Here is a 22,914-nt window from a genome sequence, read left to right on the forward strand (position 1 = left end):
CCTCAATCTATATTGTAACTTTCTAAAGTTCTGAATAAGACAGGCTATTCATTCCATACTCAATTAGCTTTACATTCTACTAATAATTCAATACAATCCAAACTAAGTACACATGGAAAGTTTGCTGCAATTATTTTCACCCATCCATGCTTTATAAGATACCTCTGACAATTTAAACGTAACACAAAAACTTGGATAATATCAATTCATGAATATTACAAAAACACGAATTTCTGCACTGACTGTCAATGGACGAAAACTCTTAAATAATTTCAGCGTATTTACTATAAAATAACAGACATTGTAATAATCCCAACTTACTTTTTATTTTCCTTGGCAAGATCAGCAGAGTCAAGTTGTATCTGCTGCAAAGTGTTGATCTGATTCTTACATCTGAAAATATTTTTGAACATGCATTATGATGTCATATTGAGGAATGCAACAGGTGAGAATGAAATAAGGTCCTTATGACATCACAATGTCATATAAAGCTATGAATTGAGAGCAAAAATTATTGAATCCGACTTAGACACATACTCTTTCAATGTAGCTTCTAAATCAGATTTTTCTTTTGTCAGTGCTTCATAATTCTCCTGATGTTTATTAGCAGATGACAACAGTGCTTCTACTTCTTTGATTCTTTTGTCTTTCTCTTGTTTCTCTAATTGGAGTTGTTCTGAAATTGATAAAATTGTCAATATTGTTCAAGGCAAAAGTTTTCAAACATTTACACATTTATTTCCTATAAAAAAAATCGCTTCGGAAAGACAATTTCACTTTATGAACAATTTATTATGACAGGGAAAGGCCTTATAATATAATGTACGAAACATGACCTTGTTTCTGTGCGCTTAATGATCATAATTTGTATGATGTTTGATATAGACAGTCCCTCAATATTAATAGATTTGATCACTTTATGTCAAGTTCTAAACGCGGCAAGAGGAATATAACTTTTTAGAAAATGGACTGATATTTAATGAAGCATTCAAAATTGCTGTGACAGTTTGAGGACCACCGATCTAAGGAAAATGATATTTACAGCACTTCGTAGACTACATGAAGTTTATAATAAAGGGTGGTTGAGTCACAACCTTTAAAATTTCAAAAAACATACTTCTAACGTAGCTAACAAAATAAAAATATCTCAAATACTTATTGATTGATCCAATTTTTTTGAAAAATTTTCGCTACACAATCCAAATAGAAGACGAAAATATGTCATAAGCAGATAAACACAGTTACCTATATTTTCAATAATGAGTTAGTTGGTTCAATTCTTATGAACTGCAAATCATGACATGTGTATACAAATTATTTAAAGGCAAAATTCAATAGAAAATGAAACCTCAGCAAATTTCATTTCCTTCTCAGAAAAAAAGTCTCGATTTTTCTGTCTACTTCAGCAAGTTTCAAAACTTTGGTGATTAATTTTTTGCCACATTCAAAGACGAAACATACTGCCGAGTGCCGACTGTGTACTGAAAATTTGAATGAGAGATATCACAAACAATACCTTCCAATTCTTTCATATCAGATGAATCATTTTCTGAAGCAAGTTGTATTTGTTGTTGAGCTTCCTCATACAATCTACACTGTTCTCTTGCTAACTGTCTCGCTTCTTCGAGTTCGTTGCGAAGTTCTGCGCTTTCTTTTGATGAATTTCGCAATGAATTCAATTCAGCTGAATAAAGAGATAAAGGGTTACAAAATTAAAATCAAGCAAAGACAAATAATTTTCATGCACTACAAATTTCTGATTATTTTACAGTAATGACCCAAAAAACTTGAATACAGCACATAAGTTGAAGGGACTGCGAACCTCTTCAAAGATAGAGAAATACTTGTTCTCAGACTGATCAAAAATACTTGATAGTGTATAGAGACAAGTATATCTTGAATACCTTCCATATTTTTCACACTCTCTTGGCTTTCGTGTAACAATGATTTTAGTTCTTCAATTTCTTTAGACTTTTGTTGGTTTTTAGACTCCGTCTCATCTAAAACAAGCGTATCAGCTTTACTAGTGGTAATATAATGATACATAACAGATGAACATATATAATATAATTTGAATGTATACAAAATTTGAATACCTTCAACTATTTAAATTTCAAATGAAATAGGTTGTTGTAAGAACGATAACGCAGTTGATGCTATTTTTGTAAATGAAACTGTTGGTAATATGAAAGAACAATAATAAACAAGTTGTTACAAAAAGGGCTCTTGTAATTCTATGCTAAATGTGGTATAAATTTAATGTACAGTTGTGTATCATGTGACTCATGTCGAATTCTAAATTAAATATGATATTCATACGCTTGTGGTAAATCGCCTGAAAATTATTGAAAAAAAAACAGGAATATACCTGACATCTCAAGATTCGACTGCGCAGCTGCTAAAAGAGCGTCTTTTTCTTTCAATTTTTCTAAAATGAATGGAAAATTAAAAATAGAATGACAACAAGTTTACAACTACTAATGTAATAAATAAATTCCTGTTACAAGTTCATTTTTATTATGAAGTCTGTTCTCATCTCAATAAAGATAAACCATTTTTTTTTAATCAGTATTTTTCAAGTTTTTTTTTCGTTTAATACACTTGTAGGGCCTAACTAACTATATATGGTAATAATAAATTTACATTGCAATTTAAAATTTTTTTAAACTTTATGAATACCCTGTATCGTGGTATAGGATAGGATAGAATTTACATAATCATTCTGGGAGAGATGAGAGTCGAAAAGTTGGGTTAATCATATGGCGAACCACGGCCTCTCGTCCGGTTACCAGTCCATGTCGGGAATGGGTTTAGTTAGCCAGTTATTTGTTTTCAGATGCATGGACTTAATGGTGGAGGAAGTCGTAACCGACCAGCAGTTAAGTAAACCACCCTATGTCGGCGAGGAGTCCAGCAATCCTCTCGCATATAATTAACCCCACATGAGATTCGGAACTGAGAACCCACGCAGGGTAAGTAAAGGTACGGTGACGAGCGTATTCCTAATATTTGATGAGGTAATTGACAGATCTTGGGCATGAATGCATCCTTACATTGAATGGTTTCCTGGGTCTAAGTCTTATATAAAGCCTTGTTTTGAACAATGCGGTAAAAATCTTAAACCAAAATTGAAACTCACTTTTCAATTCTTTTAATTTAGCTCGAGCAATAACAAGAGATCCACAGGAAATGTCATCATCAGCATCACCTAAAAAACAAAAATTTTGATATGAAATGCAGATTTCGGAAAGTAAACTTCCATAAAAGATTTCTTATTATGGTTGAACACTTTTCTCTATCAAAACACTAAAATGATTTTTGAAACTGTTTTGTTTGCTGCTTCAGTTCTGAAAGCCTTATATTTCATTCTTTAATAAAAACTATTTATATCATTATTAAATCATACCTTGATTGATTTCCTCTGTTTCACTACTACTGCTTATGCTGTCTGTATCACAGGTTCGTAATAAATTTTCAGATTCTTCAATCCTTGATCGAAGTTTTTCCTCTTTTTCTAATAAAGATTCTCTTTCACTGAGAGCAGCTTGAAGTTCCCTAGCGTAAAAAAAATAGTAACAATATTGATGGCTGAATTCAATTTGTTTTGGACAAGCACAATAAAACATTTTTTTCATTAGATTTCTCACAAAAGTTGCAGATTTGTATACTAACTATGTCCATATTCTGAAAGTTATCACCATATCACCCTGGACTAGTAACCAGACTTAGTATGACATATGATGAACAGGTTTTTCTTTTCTTTGGAAAAAAATTAGTTTGATGTTTTTTGAAGATGATTCTTGGATACCTTGTTGTCTCCGTCAACATTTCTTTCTCATTTTCTCTCTCCTCTTGTAACTGACTTAATCGAACTTCGACCTCTTTTCGTTTCGATTCTTCTTCTTTATGTAAAGTTTGTGACGTTTTGACGAGATCTTCAAGCTGAGATATCCGAGCTGTGGAACAAGTATAGTTATGTTACCATACTTTGCAAACCATATGGTATTTTAAATCCTTTTTATTTCTCAAAAATGAAAATTGATCGCCTTATAAGCCAGTGCCAGTAACAGACTAACGGTGCTAATGTTTTACAAACAAACCGCCATTTTACATTTATATTGAGTTTTTTTGCTCAATGAGCTTTGTACAGTCCCCCAATCAATACTATTTAAAAACCGTTACGCCTTATAGCATGGTGCATTTTATGACAAATAAAAACCAGATCTAGGCAATTTATTGAAAGTGTGCTCAATAAACTGATGCGCCTTATGATACATGAAAAATACAATCAATAGAATTTGCGGTAAAAGCAAGATTTATTTAGTAAAAATGAAAAATTGAACTTGTAAACAAATATGCAACATATGGGCACAGTGTAGTGGCCTGTTGGGTAAATGTCTATTAAATCTTGGATTCGAATCCTCGTCTCCTCATCGAGGTTGTGATAAATTGGGTATAAAATAACAGTAGGAATAGCAGCAAGAGATAACAAACCTTCTAGCTTTGTGATTTCCATTATTTGGTCTGAGTTTTCTTCGTTTTGGTTTTGATTTGTTGACGATTGTAAATTATTATTATATTCAGCAAGAGGTACATTAACAATATTCATTTTTTCTTCAACTGGTTTCTCACAAAGTTCTATTGCTGTTAAAAAAATTGAATCAATTATTAATCATTAGTAAACCAGATATCACAAAATTTTGAGTGATCAATTTGAATAAATGAAAAACAGGGTATACATGATCGGGATATACAAAGAATTTAGTTCAGATATGATTTTGCCTAAAAAACTATTTGAAACACACAAGATTGATAGCATTATCGATAGCATTATACTCTCCCATACTATTCAGATTCAAGTCAAAAAAATGACTGTCAATTACCGGTACTACCTGATATGTACTGAATATATTTGAACAGATAATCTAGAGTCTGATATAAGCAAACACTGAAATGAACCAAGTATAGCAAAATAAGCATTGAGTATTCAGTCGAAAATGAGCCTTACTTCAACTAGCTAACTTTGAGATGCAGGAAAATTTATATTCTCCTCCAATTTGAGAGAACCTAACCAGGCTATTATAGGAATTTAGCCTAACATTTTTTTACCTGACCAAGATCACCTTGGTGGCAATTTAGTACTATTAATACCAAATATACAAATTAGGTTACTAACACATAGTGAGTTTAATAAAGGTAGATTCATTCTCTCTTTTGCTAATTTAAAACTACCATTCAATATCTATACTGTAACACAATCGCAAGTGCTTCCTTGAACCTAAGCCTTCAACCATGCACTTCCTGTTCATTGCTCTTTGCATGAGCCTTCCTGCGCATGTATGTCCAAGCTTAGCTGGAAACTACAAACCAATGAAAATCTTTTTTATGTGAAGCATAAAAAGTGTGTACAGCTCTGGATAGTTTGGTATTACACATTGCAATTAACTTCGATTTTATATATTAAAATGATGTATTTTGGAGAAAAAAGTATCAAATTTTAAAGGATCGTAATCATTTCAAATTAGAACGTATTTTTTCATTAATTTTTTTATTGAATGAAGTTCACACTGAAATTCTTTAGACATCCCTAGCCACAATGCAATTTGCAGCAAGGAGCACCAACTTCTATATTTCTGATATTCATATTAACAATGTTGCAAATGATGACTACATCAATAGAATGCCATTTGGAAAAAAGGTTTTCAGAGCATGAATTTCAAAATGACGCATTCATTAACTTCCTTTTCATATGACAGAGATCAAAATGCACTGACTGGTGGCTAGCTGTCTAAAATGGGACCTGATATAGCACATGCTTATATAATTGAGCTAACACCCTCTTCATGCCATTTAAATCACTCAAATTCAAAGAGGAAACCCTTCCAGCCATGTTTAGGCCAATTCTACATAAATAAACCCTCTTCTGAGGACTCAAAAAACCTTTTGTATAAAATGTTTACTTTCTCTCACTGTGAACAACTTGAACATACTGTGCTGTAATGTACTGCTCAGTCAAACAAGTATGCTTGTCATTGTCAATTAAATTTTTCCAATATAGGTATTGGCGTGGATCATGTTTGGTTCTGTTGTAACAGTGCACTTTTATCTTAAAAGTGTTTGCCCACATATACCACCGAATCATTGTTTAAATAAGCAGAATGATTTTATGTAAAATAATGCACTGAACATTCAACATGACTTATAAATAAACTTATAATCAGGTAAATACTAGATTACAGTATATGGCATTGATTAAGTATATGTTTCCTAAGCTACCGAAATAGCTAAAAAGCTAAAAAGCTAAAAATTCCATTGGATATCGCTATCTGATGGGGTTATACGAACATATGAAACTATTTATCCATCCTATCATCCACCATCTACCCCATGCGTTATGTTGGTGAATCCAAAGCACAAGGCCCTAATAATTGCAACACATTAGGCCTATTTCTCCAAACCAATCCAGCGTGAATTTGTTAACAATCTAGCTACCTACAAACCCCAGCATACTTTCAATAAGAAACATATGTTTTAAGAGACTACTAATTTTATAGGACTATTATAGTAGGTAATAAAACATCAGTAACAAGGTTACTAACTGGGTGAGAAATTTGTGGTAATAAATTGTAAAAAGCTGTCATATTAATGCTGGTGATAATTTTGACACTCTAGTTGCATCAGTAAAATACCCAAATAGGATTCAATACAGCTGCAGGATACAAGCTCAAAATAACTCAAAAGGCTACACTATACAAAAGTTGAATAAGCTTTTTTCATTACTTCTACATTATTCCAACATTGATAGTTTACGTCTCGGCCTTATACACTACAGACTTGTCTAAAACAATACAAAAATATTCTATCCAATATTTCATATTCTTGCTTTTAAATACTTTAAAACAGTTTTAGTTTAAACTCAACAAAGAACATAACCTAACTTAAAATATAGTCATACTCGTTAATTGCAAATAACTCAGCTTTGGCAATTCCTGCAATACATATATATTAAACATCTGCCTAATATCTTCTTTACATAAAGTACATTTCTATAACTTATACAGAAAAGGGAGTAACACAGACACGCTACATATGTATTGCATTTTATCAATAACCATCAGACTTGTCCAGACAAATAAGGAATGCTAGCTTAAGAAAAAACAAAAATCAATATTTCCAATACACGTTACATGTACATGTTGCAATTTCAATATATATTCAAATGAGTAATGTGTGTTACTGGTACAGCAATACTGTTGTGAAAAAAATTGCTTTCAATCAGAAACTCAAGTCAATGAATATTTCTCATTACCAATGATGGCACATTTTTTTTTTCACAAGCAAATTGTTAAAAAAAGGTTGGACATCACATTCACATGGTTAGTAAAATTTATTCTAATGAAACAAAACAAGCAACATTGTTGTGCAGTAGTACAGGGTAATCATAAAGTTCTGTGCCAACACAATTTCAATATTGTTATGAAGTCAGTTCTCCATACATCTCAACCGGATTCGTTATATTTTAATTTTAATCAGTGTTTATACAAGTTTTTTTTTACTTCATTTAATACACTCATAGGGGCCTACAAACAACATATAGCATTAATAAATTCCCTTTGCAATATAAAAAGTTTCCAAGACTTTATGGAAACCCTGTAAAAAAAAAATCTGAAAACTTAAAAAAACCTGATCACTAATCACAGTTGAAGCTACCATGAATTATTATTAATATAACTCTGACACGAAAGATTTTGTTTCAAGCTAACATAACTGTTGCCACCATTTAGCTCTCTTATTAACCTTCTGAAAGCTATGCTGCATAAACTTATCTCCAACACAACAATTGCACTATCGGTAACTATTAAGATTGATTAGAATCGCAATTCATCGACAAGCAAAATACATACAAAATAGCCCTTCCTGATTACCAGTTAGTCTAGTTGCCTTGGTCAAGCTATCTCAGTCATAATAATGAATCTATTGCCCAAAGTTCAGAATAAAAATTGTTGATTTGAGATAAAATCCAGACTGAATAAATAATATGCAACATACTTTTAACAACTTCAATTTCATCTTCTTTTAATGAAACTTTGATGTCTGTCAAGTCGATATCACCTACAAAAAACAAAAGTATATCAGAGTGAATACCAAACAGAAGAGATCGAGCCATATTTAAAATCTAGGTTTTCTAACAAAAAACCTGTCTATGTATCTAAATTGATGTAGTCTACCTTCTAGTGTAAAAGAAAGGATTGGAATTGCAAAGCATGCCAACATTCCAAGCAATATTATGACATGATATCATCAAATAGTTCTAGTATAGAAAGTTTCACAAAACACTTTCTCTGTGCGTTCAAAAGAAATTTGATTTCATTATAATCTAAGTGCAAGAAGAAATTTTTTTATTTTTTATAATCTATACAGTTGTATTTCTTCATCTCATTTAATTTTACAGGTTTGTTTATTATATGTCAAGTTTAAAACGCAGACAGAAAATTTTAGGAAGTAGATTCATACTTTGCAACATAGTCAAAATATTTACACTAGCGCTTGTCGATGAATTGATTATGTGTATTCACAAGCCTAATACATCCGGTATAATGAAAGCCCTAATATACTAATAATATCCCATTATCATCTTACCTTGATTTGATAGAAGGTCATTTAACTTGTCTTTAATATTATCAATATTTTCCTTTGGTGTATCTGGAAGACAAAAATTTCAATAACTTTACCCATGGTATAAATTCCTAACAAAAATGGCCACATTAGGAATTAGTATTAATATGATGAAACTTTAGACTATAAAAATATTTCACAAATTATTTATTTAAAAAAAAAATAGTTCTTCAAACAGATCATTCTGAGTAACCAACAATATTTTGTCATATTAATTATACCCAACCCTGGCTCCACACAAAGACAACTTCATAGAAATATTAAAAATAGGATATTCTCTCCTAAACCTTCATCTGTGTATTAAATTATATTCCTTACTAGGCAATGAAACAGTACATTTCTGTATCATGCTCAATTTCATAAATAGATTTCTCATATCGGGCATCGGTAAGACTGACATTACACTGCTGATAACCTTAACCAACTGCAATAGGAAAGCAATGCACATAAATTCACTCATTTAAAAACCACAATATGGTCACTGATAATCCATACACTAAGCACAATGTATCAAAAATAGAGAGCGATTCTAAAATGTTGATTTTGTAATTTAAGACCTTATGCCTCGCAATCAGATATGCCAAGCCATATTTAATTGATAAACAATTAGCGGTCAATGAATACATAAAATGGAAAAACAACATATGGTTCAAGATAATTGCTTTGATCTATAATGAATTTATTGTTTGTTTTTGTCACCAGATCTGCTATTGTAGGGCAGAGCTAAATGACGTTTTTTTTATAATATAAAGCAAAATGAGATTTATCATATTATATTCTATTTTTATTACAAATTTTCACGCTTTCATTCCAAACAACATTTTTCTAGATTGGCATTGCCTAATAAATTCATTACACCATGAGTTTGTGGACTTATGTAGAAATATCACCAATTTGATAATACAGAGTGTCCTATTACAATTTCAGTTTCATTGTTTTTCAATATATCTTAACTATGTTTGTTTCAATTTAATCAGTATTTAAGTTTTTTATTTCAACTAATACTCCTTTATATGCCAACCATAATTGCACAAGGCAGATTTTAAAGATCTTTTATTTAATTTAAAACAGGATTTTGTGAAAACCTGTATTTCTATTTGCCTTTCGCTCTTTGTGAATTGCTCAATTCAATTTCATAAGGAATCCATTCCATATCAAACAGCATTCAATTTTAACCATATTTAACACTAATGAAGGATTTTATTTTTCATTTGAAATTGAAAGTAAAATAGTGCCTAACCATATATACTAACCCAATAATATATTCCAGTCACAGCAAAAATTTCAAAGTCCGTGACACAAAGCTGAAAAAAACGCGGGTGCTGCTACGCGATTAACGCCTATGATTGTTTTAGAAAGGAAACCAGCAAAAATGATAGGACGATAAGTGCCATGAATTTTAACCAATCAGCAAGCTTTAACAATCAACTGTCAGCTTATCTCCTTCCCTCCTATAGAATGACCCAGCTATCCTATCAGCTTATCTCCTGTTCTAACAAAATCTACAGCTATATTTAAAAGCCTATAAAATATATAGTATGTTTGCATTCAAACAACCATCCAAGCCAACTCTCTTTAACAACAGTAAAAAAAGTTTCCTTCTTTGGCTATATATACCGGCATTTCTATTTGCTAAAGCTATTTATGAATGTAAGAACTTATTTTCTCCACCTGCTTGTTAAAGAAAACTTATATTCAATCTAGTGCAGAGTAGAACTGTGAAACATCACAGACAACAGCTCGTGCATAATTTATAATATTGCGTCCCTGACGAAAAGGATGAAATTTTGTCTGTCAATCACTCTCTTGAAATAGCAAAAAAAAATGAACTGGTTATGACTAGTATTATCCAGTATGCATAAGATTGCTATCAAGTATTAAACGAATTGAATGATGTTTCAATTCAAAAGTGATAATACACAAGTTTAAGAAAAGATTGTTCGATTCGTTTACCAGATCGTCTGGGTGATCAAATCTAATAAAAACAAATATTCTAGCCGATATGTAGTGTATTTGTATGGAATTGTAAAAACCAAAGGCTCTAGAATGATGAAATATGATATTTGGCTAAATGAAAATTTCGGAACTTGAAACAAGGAAAAAGGTGAAGCTAATTACTGCCATCTTGTGGATCAATTGATGAAACAATCATGAAGCAAGAATATTTTGATGACACATACCTTCGTTTATCTCTTGAGATTTGGATATGCTTTTTAATTTGTTTAGTTGATCTGTAAAATAAAATGATAATACTGAACCTTTATAATGCAGTAAAAATACCTAAATTACTTAAAGAGTTATCAAACTTGTCAAATCATCTAGCATTTTGATGAAAGATTTGAAAATACATGCCATTTCTTCAAGCAGTTTTACAGATAACATATAAAACGGTCTTAAATATATTTTCTTTTTGTAAACAATTTTGTAGTCGACTGATTCTAATCACTCCCACCTCAATCAGAAAATCTAGTAATATAGACTAAAGTTGCATGAACATCATTTTTAGCAAAAAAAAAAATTCAGTTATGAATTATAGGAAAGCAACCGAATAATGTAAATTCCAAATATTCTAATATAATATTTTTGAACTGGAATGTCCAGCATATTCAAAATGGGTCGACAAATAACATGTAGAATGCAGTGTATATACATTAGGTTTGAATTTGAAGAGCAGAGAGTCGATTGGTTTTCTACTTTTTACTTGCTGTGAGGCTTCAATCGCTTAGAATGACAATTTTTAAATGAACTATTCTATATTATTCCCAAAATCAATAATTCAAAATGGCTAATATAATAATATAATTTTTTAGATTCGATTCATTTTGAACATCCCTGTATAAAATTAATAAAGCATGAGCCACGAAGTCACCTCTCATATCATTCATCTCCGTTTGATATTTTTCGATTTCTTCGAGTGAATCCTCGAGTCGTTGTTTCAAATCATTCTCGCTTTCTTCTAACCTCTGAATATTTTTCAAATGATCCTCGTTTTCATCTTCCAAACTTTTCTGAACTTCTTTATGCGTTCTTTCTGCATCCTAAATTATTAGAAAGACGTTAATGCCAATAATCAGCTTGATTGACACAAAATCACCAAGATAATATACGCCTATTGAAAATGAGAGCCGAAGATGACAAAACTCACTTCTTACTTAGATTGTAGATTGTATTTTTTAACCATTAAATAGTCCAATAAGAATTCTGATTGTGATTTTATTCACTTCTTAAACAAAGCATCTAACATCACATTAAAACAATTTGTAGGACAGTACATCCTAGTGATTATTTAGAGCAGGGGTTCTCAAACTTTTGATTTTATGGGGCCCGTGAAGCGATTGATTATTATTCACAGAGCCCCACATTAGATTTATAGAAAACAATTTATATTTATTGGAACTTATAGATAATGTCATATTCAAATTACCGCCTTAATTATTACCACATTTTGACGCTATCTTTGTCAAATTTTAATAATGTTGTTATTGCTTCTTTGGATAGTTACAAAATTAGCCAAGTCAGTATTTTAATAAGTGAACGAATAGCTAGCAGAGCCCCAAGGTTTCTCTCATGGAGCCTCTGGGGCTCCGTACAAAGCACTTTGAGAACCCCTATGATTTAGTGCATTTGCCAAACTGGGTTAGCAATATATAAATGACAGAAAGATCAGGTTTGAGAATGAGTCAAACTTGCAACTGTCTGGAAAAACACCCGATTCCCTACTCCAAGCTGTGAGTCATTTAAACAATGCATTCGACACTAGGTTCGATCTTAACGAATTTATATTACAAAACTTTATCGTTACCTTTAATTGTCTATTTGGAATACTGAAACAAGCAACTGTGCAATGAGAAACAACTTTCCTATTTAAATGTTACATATTTAATACTCCTTTAAGGTTTTAGGTTTTTAAAAGGCAAGAATACTGTAACAGTGGCATAAATATAAGAATATGACAATTACTTGGGCTTTTTCTGATATTTTTTGTGATTCCCTGACATGAATTTGATGCTTTTCAGAAAGTTCTTTCAATGCTTTCTCTGTTTTTGCACAAACATCTCTCAGGTGAGTGCATTCATCTTCTGTGTTACTGTACGAACGCTGAAACAAAGATTAAATATTTGTTGATTGAGAAATAGATATTTGACAATGTGAATTCCTCTGAAAGGAATTAAAAAAATTTAATTTTCATAAATTATAGTATCATTTTGTTAATTCAAAGTAGTCAGGAGAAAAGATCAACACAAAATATGCTGCAATCAGTGCAATTTTCCGAGTTTGGCAATTTTGGCCTCCCAAAAGCAACATGGTTTACAAAAAACTACTAAAAATAGTTCTGCAACAGTATGAAAGAAATCCATACCTCCAGGTTTCCTAGTTTTTGTTGGGCCTCCAACTTTTCACCAAGAACTTGGCGTAATGTTTCCTGAAAAACCAAACAATTTTTATTGAAATATTACACCAAAATGTAGAGATGTTTTGTACACACATTAAATTAAACTTACAAAAAGACAGCAGTACATTCTCACAAACTTATCTATATATCACACATCTACATGCACTTGCTTGAAGTTAAAATAAATGAGGTTACATGCATGGATGCATCGATTTTTATGAAATAGTGTGACAATACCTTTGAGGTAGTTTCATAATTGTGTTTTTCTTCTTGTAATTGAAGTAATTCTTTCTGTGTGCTCTCTTCTGACAGTGTCTGAAATGTTGAAAAGTAGTCTTTATAAGTTCCAACAGGGTAACAACTAACAAGCCATACACATTGTATATATATGTTATTGAGTTGTGCAAAATTCAGATAGACATAAAATCGTCATGCACAGACCAACAACTCTCTTTTTCGAACCAAAACGTTTTGTCTCGAAAAAAAATAAATAAGATAGTTAAGTAACTAAGTAAGATAATTTTAAATTACTCAAGATTTACAAATTTATCCCAGAAGGGAGGAAAGACGCACAGACAGCTTTATCATGTTACATTCCACAGCCTCTTGTCCGGTTAGCAGTCCAAGTTGGGTATGGAATTAGTTAGCTAGTTATTGGAGTCCTAAAATAAGAGCGATAATATAGAAATGCTTTGCTGTTTAGAATAGATATTAAAACCATCTTGAAAAATTGCCTCCTAATGAAAAAACAATTTCAGTAATACATTAAAAATAAATAATAGTGGGTTCTAAACATACATGACAATGAAATATACGAAAATTCCATACTTTTGCGTAAGTTTGCAGTTGATTTTCAAGAAATTCAAGTCTTGATAATAATTTATCTTCATCTATAAGTGCTTGCCATCCTTTCTCAGATGTTTCATGTGAATCTGATACAAGTCTTTGTAATAATGCTAGTTTCTGTTCAAGCATTTGTTCCCTGTGCAACGCTTCCTGAAAGGATTGTTACTATTGTAAATTTTATTTTCCTATTTTAAAATGGACACTGTAGATAATTGCATATATTATATTGCAAAGATTGGCTCACATGAATGAAAATAAGCATATATTACTTAAAGCTTATCCTAATAGACCTGAAAATTGAAAGTGTGGAATATTGTTGAGGGTATTATCTACCTCAGGAGAGAACGCAAAATGTGAGTCAAGATTCCAGGGCAATTGGTTATTTACAACGTTTTTATTTTTCGAAGTAATTTCATCCCAGATAAGCACCTGCTGATAATCAGGGAGTTATTATACTTTTCAAAAGGATCTAAATTTCCAAGTTTGGTAAAATCGATCAATTCATGTGGTGGATGGACATGGGGATCATCAGTATATTATATATATCAGAATATGACATAGTTGGGTGCAACACGCTTATGACTATAGAACTATATCACTGTTTTTCTAAAACTTTGAAGCAAAAAATATAGATGAAGAGTAAAAATCAATGGAATCGAGAGAAGTCATTAACTTTATCATTTCTAAATTTGATTTTCAGACAGATATCAATAAATTTGCACAAAGTTTTTGGTGAATAAATACCTCCATCAACTGCATCAAACATTGTTACGGGCAAGTGGTCATTTATATTTAATAAAGGCCACACAATGACAAAAGGAACCAGATTTGATTCAAACCTGTGATGTCAACACCATATCATCACATCGAAACAGTGAAAAAAGTTATGCAAATACAATTGCATTGAATACGACAAACCAGAGTTTCCTAACTCAAAACGAGAGAAAAAATAGGAAGATGAACCAACTTGATTGACTTCATAACTTGATAAATGTATTTTTTTTTTATTATAAATTATCAACTTATTTTAATTCATTCCATATTAAAATTAATATTTCAATGACTAAAAGTATTCCACGAAATTGTCAGGTCTGTTACATCACCTTTTAATCAAAGAAAAGAACGAAACATCAAGGGAGTTAGTTGGTTATTAATAAAATGTCTAAGACTAATAATGTGGTTGAATGTGGAGCATGATTTAATTTGAAATATAATAAAGAATAACCAATGATGCATTTAACATTATTAACATCACAACAAATATCAGTAACCAATCACAGCTTTCCGCCATATTGATAATTCAAACATGTATAATAGAATAGCAAAGTCAACCATTAATAACAATGCTATAAGTTTGGGTTATGAGAAACAACAACAAATCCTTTATTATGCCCACTACATTACTAAGGGTCTGATAAATTGGGTAGGTGGTTGAATCTACAAGATTCCAAAAATATTTGATCTTAAAGTATCTTGTTTAAAGCCTTTCTCAGATAAAGATATGAGTATCGAGAGGCCTCACAAAAAATCTGAAGGGTACCGTACTGAAAGTATAAAAAAATATATTGGTTATAAAGTTGCTTACTTGTAAATATTGATGAAGTTGATATAAATCTTGTGATTGTATTGTTGGATATACAAGGTTATGTGGAACCTAAAAAATTGATAATGGTTAAAAAAATTGCAACGAAGAAGACAAGTTTATTTGAGGACTTTAATATATAAAATTGGATTTTGCAAGACATGTATTCCCACACATGAAATAGTTTTTATAATACTAGAAAGCGCCAGCAATGGTATTTTAGTCTTTTCAAATAAATAATCAGCAGATAATAATAGGATAGTCCAGGGGTGCACAACCTTTTTGCTATTTGCAGCCACATTGCATTTATTTGTACTCGGCCTCAAGGGGGTTGATGACGTCATAACCGCGTATTTGACCCATGCGAGGTGCAGTCTGCCCAATTATGAAGTATGTAGGACTTCTTGGAAGTATAATATTCGCATTTTAAACGGATTTTTCTTTTCGGTGGACCTATTCTTGAGCAGATATATTACGGCAAGTTGCATAATGGTTGCACAATTTTAATAAAATGTCAAATATTCAAATGAATTTATTCTATAAAAGTTTGCAAAGCATAGCCGCCAAATCCTATATTTTAAACTTTTTTTTGTTTTTTGTTTATAGGATTTTGAATGTGGACGCTGGACAGCCGCATTATTTTTTCACGACGGCCGCAGGTTGTGCACCGTTGGGATAGTCGGTTGTGGAAGTTTTGGACATAATTAAAATAATGTTTGAAAAATATATCAGAATTGATAAACAATATCGAGTTTGTGAACAAACGAGTCCTTGAAATTGTCAGTGATGAGAGATACATGAAAAGCGATTTTAATTCAATAAATACAATAATAAAAAGTTATTCCTTCCATTTTAAAATCAAACTTTTGAATCATTGTATTAATTGATGAACTTTAGACGATTCCTACCCCACCAAACTCCAGGTTGAGGAAACATAAACATTTAAAAAAATTAAACAACCACAAACTTTTTAAGAAAAAATTACTCACTTTATCCAATAGATGTGATGTCAGAGACACGTCACTGTGAGAAAAAAGAAATAAAGAGTTAAATCTGTCGAATAACCTTCAAAACACAGGACAGCTTCAATAATGTTATACGGAATGTAAAACAACATGATATGGATTGAACATTGCTTTTTTACACAGCATCTAGAATTCATAACTTATTGTGCATTGTATTTGTATTGCTCTGGATTGACTGAGACAGGGTTATCCAAAAAATTTAATAACATAAACCAAGTTTTTAGTACATTTGTATTACAACCTACAAGTCAGAATTGTAGAATACTAACAAATTCTGACACTGACATAGACAGAGTTCTATTATTTCAAGCCCTGTAAGGAAAACAAGGGTGATCATCATAAATACTGAATGAGATACATGACATTGAAGACTAGGAAAACAATCGTCTTTACAAAATGAGGTCATCGATACAAATACATCGTAGGGAGTTCATAGAGTCGTGGCAAACTCGTAAATGATCAAATAAAGCAAATTAGAAGTCCGAAAAGTCATTAGTGATTCGATATGCAAAGGTCAACAAATCAACACTGAAGTTTGTCACATATAAGATGAACTGGCTATCAATAAATAACTCATACTTCATGTAATGAATAAATCAGATAAATCTATAATATAACATGGATTTTGAGTTGGGAAATTAGGTCAAACTAACTAACTATATAGGAAAAATTTTGAATCAAATTAAAATAGAAAAAAATTTAAACAATATCTGACAATAAAGGTGAAAGCTCTCACTGCCCTTTCCAATCAACTTATGTTGACAAATTTAATTTCGAAGCATGACTGAGCAGTAACGCTATGCAAAATCATCCTAAGTTTCTTTGTAGTATCATGACACATTCAATGTCATAACAAATCTTGAGATTATCACTTATTATTACATACCAAAAAATTCTTTGCCAGGAATTTTCATGCTTGAATAAATATAAATAATCAAACATTGTCAGACTAAAAAAATGACATCATCAAAATAGCATGGAAGCATTTAAACTGGGAACAGTTTCAACAGATTTAGTAGCAAGGACATCACATACCTCTGCATTTTTTGAGTGTTCCCTCTCAGTTTTTAGTACAAAATAGACAAAACTAAATTCGTTGGCATATATTTTTGAAAATGAAACTAGACTTAAAAACAATTAATGAAGAACAAAGCGATATACCTATTGTCAAAGAATATAACAATCTACCCACAAAAAGAAAAATAATTTACGATTGGAACACTATGCTGACAGCATTCAGTGTAATGTTACAGGTTTGAAAACAGTCAGTTGGGACCAGAGTATTTTGTAACAGTGATCTTGATACACATAGACACAGAATAAAAATGTCGATTGAAAAACAAAATATGAGATGGTATTGGGGCTGGTATACAAATATGAACAAAACAGAATAACATACTATTCCAAATTCAAAAAATAATATTTTTCAATATTCAATTTGTAATATCCAATATTTCTAAAATGTGTCATGTAGAAGCCATTTTCACATATAGAAGCCATTTTTTTTAAATAAATTTAAATTTCAAATTGTTTTTAATGTTTTTAAACGAGGTTTGCAAGGTTTTCGATGTTTTTTGGTGTATCTTCATGGTTTACTTCCCTTCTAAAATCAAGAAATAATTATTTTCGAATCGATTTGAATATCCGATTTGTTTATGAATGCTACTAATTTACAGTAAGGAAGGAATCGGGATCAATTTTTCAAACCTAAATCATGTTATTCTAAGTTTATATCAAAAGTTTCTATTGACCAAGAATGGCGAGAGATGGTTTTGTCGGCTAACTAGGACAGAATCGTGATATATACTTTGCTCAATTATCACATTAATTAAGAGGATGACAGTCATGACACTACACCTGTCATGAAATTATGACAACCAATAACAGTCTTAAGTTTAAACCATTTCAAATAAGTATTTATCCTATGTGTGTTGGTAAAGTAAGTTGATACAACAAGGTATTTTTTATGTTCATAAATAAGATATAAAAAGATGTCATGGTGCCAAATGAGTTCATCAAAATTGCCCAAGGGGGGAATCGCATAAGATAAAGATTTGACATCTTCTACCTTGTTTGATATCATTTTCAGATATTATCAAGAATCGCAATTAAGCATGTAAGGATTTTATTCTGGTTTTGTTACAACATCTAAAGTGTAGCAACTTAAGATTGAATATTAAATAGATGTTTCGGATATTATTCAAATTAAATTTAATCTGCTGTCTTTGCAGTCGATTAGAAAATTTTATTTCAGTCTATACACAAACATTTTCCTATATGTTGTGCTATTTATACATGTGTTTTCATGAAATGAATTTTTTAAAATTTACTTTTACATAGGATTCTTTGGTAGAAACTGCTTAGTGATTTGATCTAATATTATAAGTGAGGCGATTTCTTCGCTTCGGGATAAGTTAATGCAGAAATACAATGTCAGACACAATATAGTTGTTTCAAATATTAATTCAACAAATATTTTTACATAACTTATATTGATTAATTTATAAATTATTTCTTGTCTACAATCAATTCCTTCAATCAGTCTCTATTCATTACAGAAGTTATCACAGCATATTTTAGACATCAATATTAGAAAATACCATGCCATTTCAAAAATATCTCGTAAGGCAAACCCTAATAATCTATTATTTTACTGCTGAATATAATATGTATTAAATTATGGAATACATCCCAAGTTGGCTCGTGTTCATAAACAACACATAGGAGTCAACATATGAATAAATAAAGTAATATAATTTGTAGATAAATAGTAGTTTTATTGGTGGCAATATTTTTTCAGAATTTTCAAGTTTTCTTTTACTTTTACTCTTGCTGTGAGACTTCAATTGTTCATGATAATCTTTCAAATGAAACTATTTCAGAATCAAGAATTCTTAATATCAAATGTAATCAGAACAGAATCACATATTTGACTAATTACATACAAACAACCCTGGTAGAAAACTTATTTATATTCAATCTTCACTGAAAGTTTATTACGGTAGTATTTATATCAGCACCAGGTAACTGTTTCCTATGCAATTTCTTTATATTCCAATATGAGAGGTATAAGTTATTTAGCCATTCTCAAGCACACTATTTGTATGTTAATTTGAAGCAGACACTATCTATATCATTGATAAAAACTTCACCATCCATGGGTGTTTCTATTTTTATTGCCTACATATTTCTATTGTATAAAAATGAAGCACAATGGGAAATGTGTTTGAGTTTTTGCTTTGAATTGTAATTTTGTTTATTCAATTGTGTAACTGAATCATAAAATGTACAACATTATTAACACTTTTATATTGGATAAATGAGCCTGTTTACGCCAACCACAATTTCAAAATATAGAGGAAAAATTGTTGGAGGAAAACCTACATGTTACATGAGCATTTTACCTCTTTAGATAATGTATATTTCAGTCGCAATTGGCCTATTTATTGCATCTATCCATAAAAATTTCATATCTCAAATCAGTCACAAGGCACAAGTTTGAAAATATCTAGCCATTCAAACATGAAAATTATTGATTTCTCTATCTATTGCCAATTATTTTTAAGAGTAATCTATCCAATTTATTTAATCGCTAAACCACAATACTCTAAGATCACAAATATTTCATCCTTTTTAAACAGCTGTTACTGGAAGACTAAATATTTGAATACAACTAGTCAACTACTATACAATGCACCATCTATACAGAAGTTCCTACAAATGCTGAACCAAAAGCACCAACAAAGAGTAAATGTCAAATAGACAGCACCACAAAGAGCAGGACAGCCCAGGAAAGTGTGAATTACTCAGTCACAGGGTCATGTCTGACTCATTATTTTTACTGCTTTCTACCACATCAGTTCACTGGTGTGAACAATTCAGAATAGCCCACTATGCAGCCCACATTAAAAGCTATTCAATATAAATAAACAACTCTTCCTGTATGAAATTTGATCAATCCAATAGCATGGATAGTATTTTATCATCGAAGAATTTAATATATAGTTGAATGCTACACATCAACATCCATTTACATTCTAATAACAAGTAACTTTTGAATAAACTACTATTGCTTGTTGTGATAAATAAAAGTCATATAATTACCTTTGTTTGGCTTCATCACCATTTGGAAGATATAAACGTACTTGTGAAACAATACAGCCATGAGTTACTAAAAATTAAAAATATAGTATTATTATATAGTGAAATAGTAAATTTACTGAGAGAGATGGAAGTATCTGAAGCATTACAACTAAATATTACCTTCTATATATAGAATGCTGTTATGTAAACCGCATGAGTAGAAAAATATCACTATATGTACCACATATTACATGCTATACCGTAATTTAAACTTAGAGGGTAAGCAATGGTGTGTATGACTAAGGATGATCATATGGTTTCATAATCGAGAAATTTGATTGGAGATTAGTTTCGAAATTTGATTATGTCAGGAATCATTTCCGTCCCAGGAAAGAATGTTACTATTTTTGGGGAGAAACTTCTGTACCTGCGTGTAGTATAACAAATATTGACTCATTTAGCAGTATTGTAATACAAATTTATACATTTATTACAAATTGTACGTGAGCCCTCATGCAAGATGTGCATATCATCTGCTAGTAAGCATTGCAAGGGGGAAAGAAGAGTTTCATAACATGCAAAGGGGGAATGTATTAAAAAAGGTAGGAAACCATCAATCTAAATGTATGAATGTATTCTGCAAAAATAACCTATCTGCTGGATTTTCATCCATAAAATTTGACATGAAACACTAAAAGCGTTCATGCATATGGAAAGTAGGGATACTTTTGATTGATTTAGTAAATTAGTTGACAACTGACATAAAAATAAACCAAAATCAATGTAGTTTATTTTATGCAAGGACATATTTTGTATTCATAGAATCCCCATCGGAGCCATTTGTGTATACCCTATTACTACGACAGGATAAGTAGGATTGGACTATTGAGTGTCTTGTTCAAGTGAATGAATTCAAACTCCTACTTGGGTATTGTTTGAGGCATGAACTAGAACAATTACGAGAGGTATAACCACAAAATCAAAAGTTGTTTAAATCAATTTGATTGTTCGTGGACACACATGACTGCATTGCTACGATAATTTAATTATTCAATATTAAAGTTTCAATATATCTAAAATTTGAAATTTAAGATAATTCAACTTTACAAGTGAGAATATGATTTGGAATTCAGAGGTGATTATGCTCATGGGCTTAAACAAAAAAATCTTCCAACTTAATATGAGTTATCATAACATAATTGTTATGTTATATTGAAAGGAATATCTACCAAGAAGCGAACAGTAAGCAAGGATCAAAACCGAATAATATACAATTCTAAATACATTCTGAAATAATGTTTGGATATGATTAATAAATATATTCTAATTGGGCCATGTTAAAATAAAACATAAAGAAGTCAAGTTGCATTGCATTCAATGAGTTTGAATTTGCAAATGCAGGAAGGTTAAGATGAATAGCCTAGTGATTTGATTGGTCAACTATTTATTGTATACCTCCTAATAAGGCCGTTTCATATATGATGTGGATTGTGGAGGTTAAAATGATAAATTTTGAAATGAATCTCCACTAAATTATTCCTAAAATCACGAATTTAAAACATCAAATATAATTAATTTAGAATTGATCAGTTTTGAACTTCCATTCGGTCAATATGCATCATTCTCTTTTGATACTTAATTGGCTTATTTTTGGGTGGTGGCTGGTTCTCCAGTTCGTACAACTTGCATTTTTAACAAAATTAAAGCCAAGTTCATGATATATTTACAGGAGTGGTATACAACAAATACAAAATTTAGATGCAGAAGAATATTATATGGAACACTCAAAAGATATTATATAATACTGTCAAAATTTCTACCAATACAATCAATGTAATTTCAATATTTAAAGATTGCTCCTAGCAAATCTGAATGAGGAACTTGCAACAAAAACAAATTCTTGCTTTATATAACTGGACTAGACTACCAGAACTAATCTTTAATAAACCACAAACTGATTTAAATATAACAATTAACAATGTCAGCCAATGCTATATAACTTATCACATCTCACTCAAATCACCACTATCTAGAATTATAAGAAAAACACCAGGTCACCTCTTCTTGAGTTCTCCACCACATCAACGCCGAACTGCACAATGTCACCAGAATTTACTTCGAATGGCATACTTTCTTCAGCACCTTTACTTAATCTTTGGTTATTTACAAAAGTCCCATTACTGCTTTTAGTATCTTTCAAATAAAACTGAAGAAAAAGAAACATAAGATTAGATTGATATAGCATACTATATTTTCATCACATTGAAGGCTATTTTTCTCGATCAAAGCAAATCTACACTATTGAGATG

The 22,914-nt window shown here is 30.9% G+C and overlaps 1 protein-coding gene across 4 annotated transcripts in view; it reads right to left on the reverse strand.

The window, feature by feature from the left end:
* The window catches only part of LOC120341675 (uncharacterized), a 31,663-nt gene that overhangs the window by 7,632 nt on the left and 1,117 nt on the right, over positions 1 to 22,914 (reverse strand). For 3 of the 4 annotated variants that reach the window (XM_039410242.2, XM_039410243.2, XM_039410244.2), the window contains exons 3-23: positions 22,664 to 22,811; positions 20,627 to 20,693; positions 16,487 to 16,520; positions 15,501 to 15,569; positions 13,898 to 14,065; positions 13,307 to 13,384; positions 13,037 to 13,099; positions 12,637 to 12,774; positions 11,546 to 11,714; positions 10,857 to 10,907; positions 8,641 to 8,703; positions 8,050 to 8,112; positions 4,495 to 4,644; positions 3,809 to 3,956; positions 3,407 to 3,555; positions 3,140 to 3,208; positions 2,369 to 2,428; positions 1,905 to 2,000; positions 1,517 to 1,684; positions 538 to 676; positions 322 to 393 (exon numbers count right to left, since the gene is read on the reverse strand). In XM_039410242.2, the coding sequence (XP_039266176.2) occupies positions 322 to 393; positions 538 to 676; positions 1,517 to 1,684; positions 1,905 to 2,000; positions 2,369 to 2,428; positions 3,140 to 3,208; positions 3,407 to 3,555; positions 3,809 to 3,956; positions 4,495 to 4,644; positions 8,050 to 8,112; positions 8,641 to 8,703; positions 10,857 to 10,907; positions 11,546 to 11,714; positions 12,637 to 12,774; positions 13,037 to 13,099; positions 13,307 to 13,384; positions 13,898 to 14,065; positions 15,501 to 15,569; positions 16,487 to 16,520; positions 20,627 to 20,693; positions 22,664 to 22,811 (2,162 nt within the window). Of the gene's footprint in view, positions 1 to 321; positions 394 to 537; positions 677 to 1,516; positions 1,685 to 1,904; positions 2,001 to 2,368; positions 2,429 to 3,139; positions 3,209 to 3,406; positions 3,556 to 3,808; positions 3,957 to 4,494; positions 4,645 to 8,049; positions 8,113 to 8,640; positions 8,704 to 10,856; positions 10,908 to 11,545; positions 11,715 to 12,636; positions 12,775 to 13,036; positions 13,100 to 13,306; positions 13,385 to 13,897; positions 14,066 to 15,500; positions 15,570 to 16,486; positions 16,521 to 17,557; positions 17,581 to 20,626; positions 20,694 to 22,663; positions 22,812 to 22,914 lie in introns of those variants that run through there. The other variant, XM_078120254.1, reaches the window with a different exon arrangement.

The sequence above is a fragment of the Styela clava genome, chromosome 14, assembly GCF_964204865.1.
Source record: "Styela clava chromosome 14, kaStyClav1.hap1.2, whole genome shotgun sequence".
Taxonomy (NCBI): Eukaryota; Metazoa; Chordata; class Ascidiacea; order Stolidobranchia; family Styelidae; genus Styela; species Styela clava.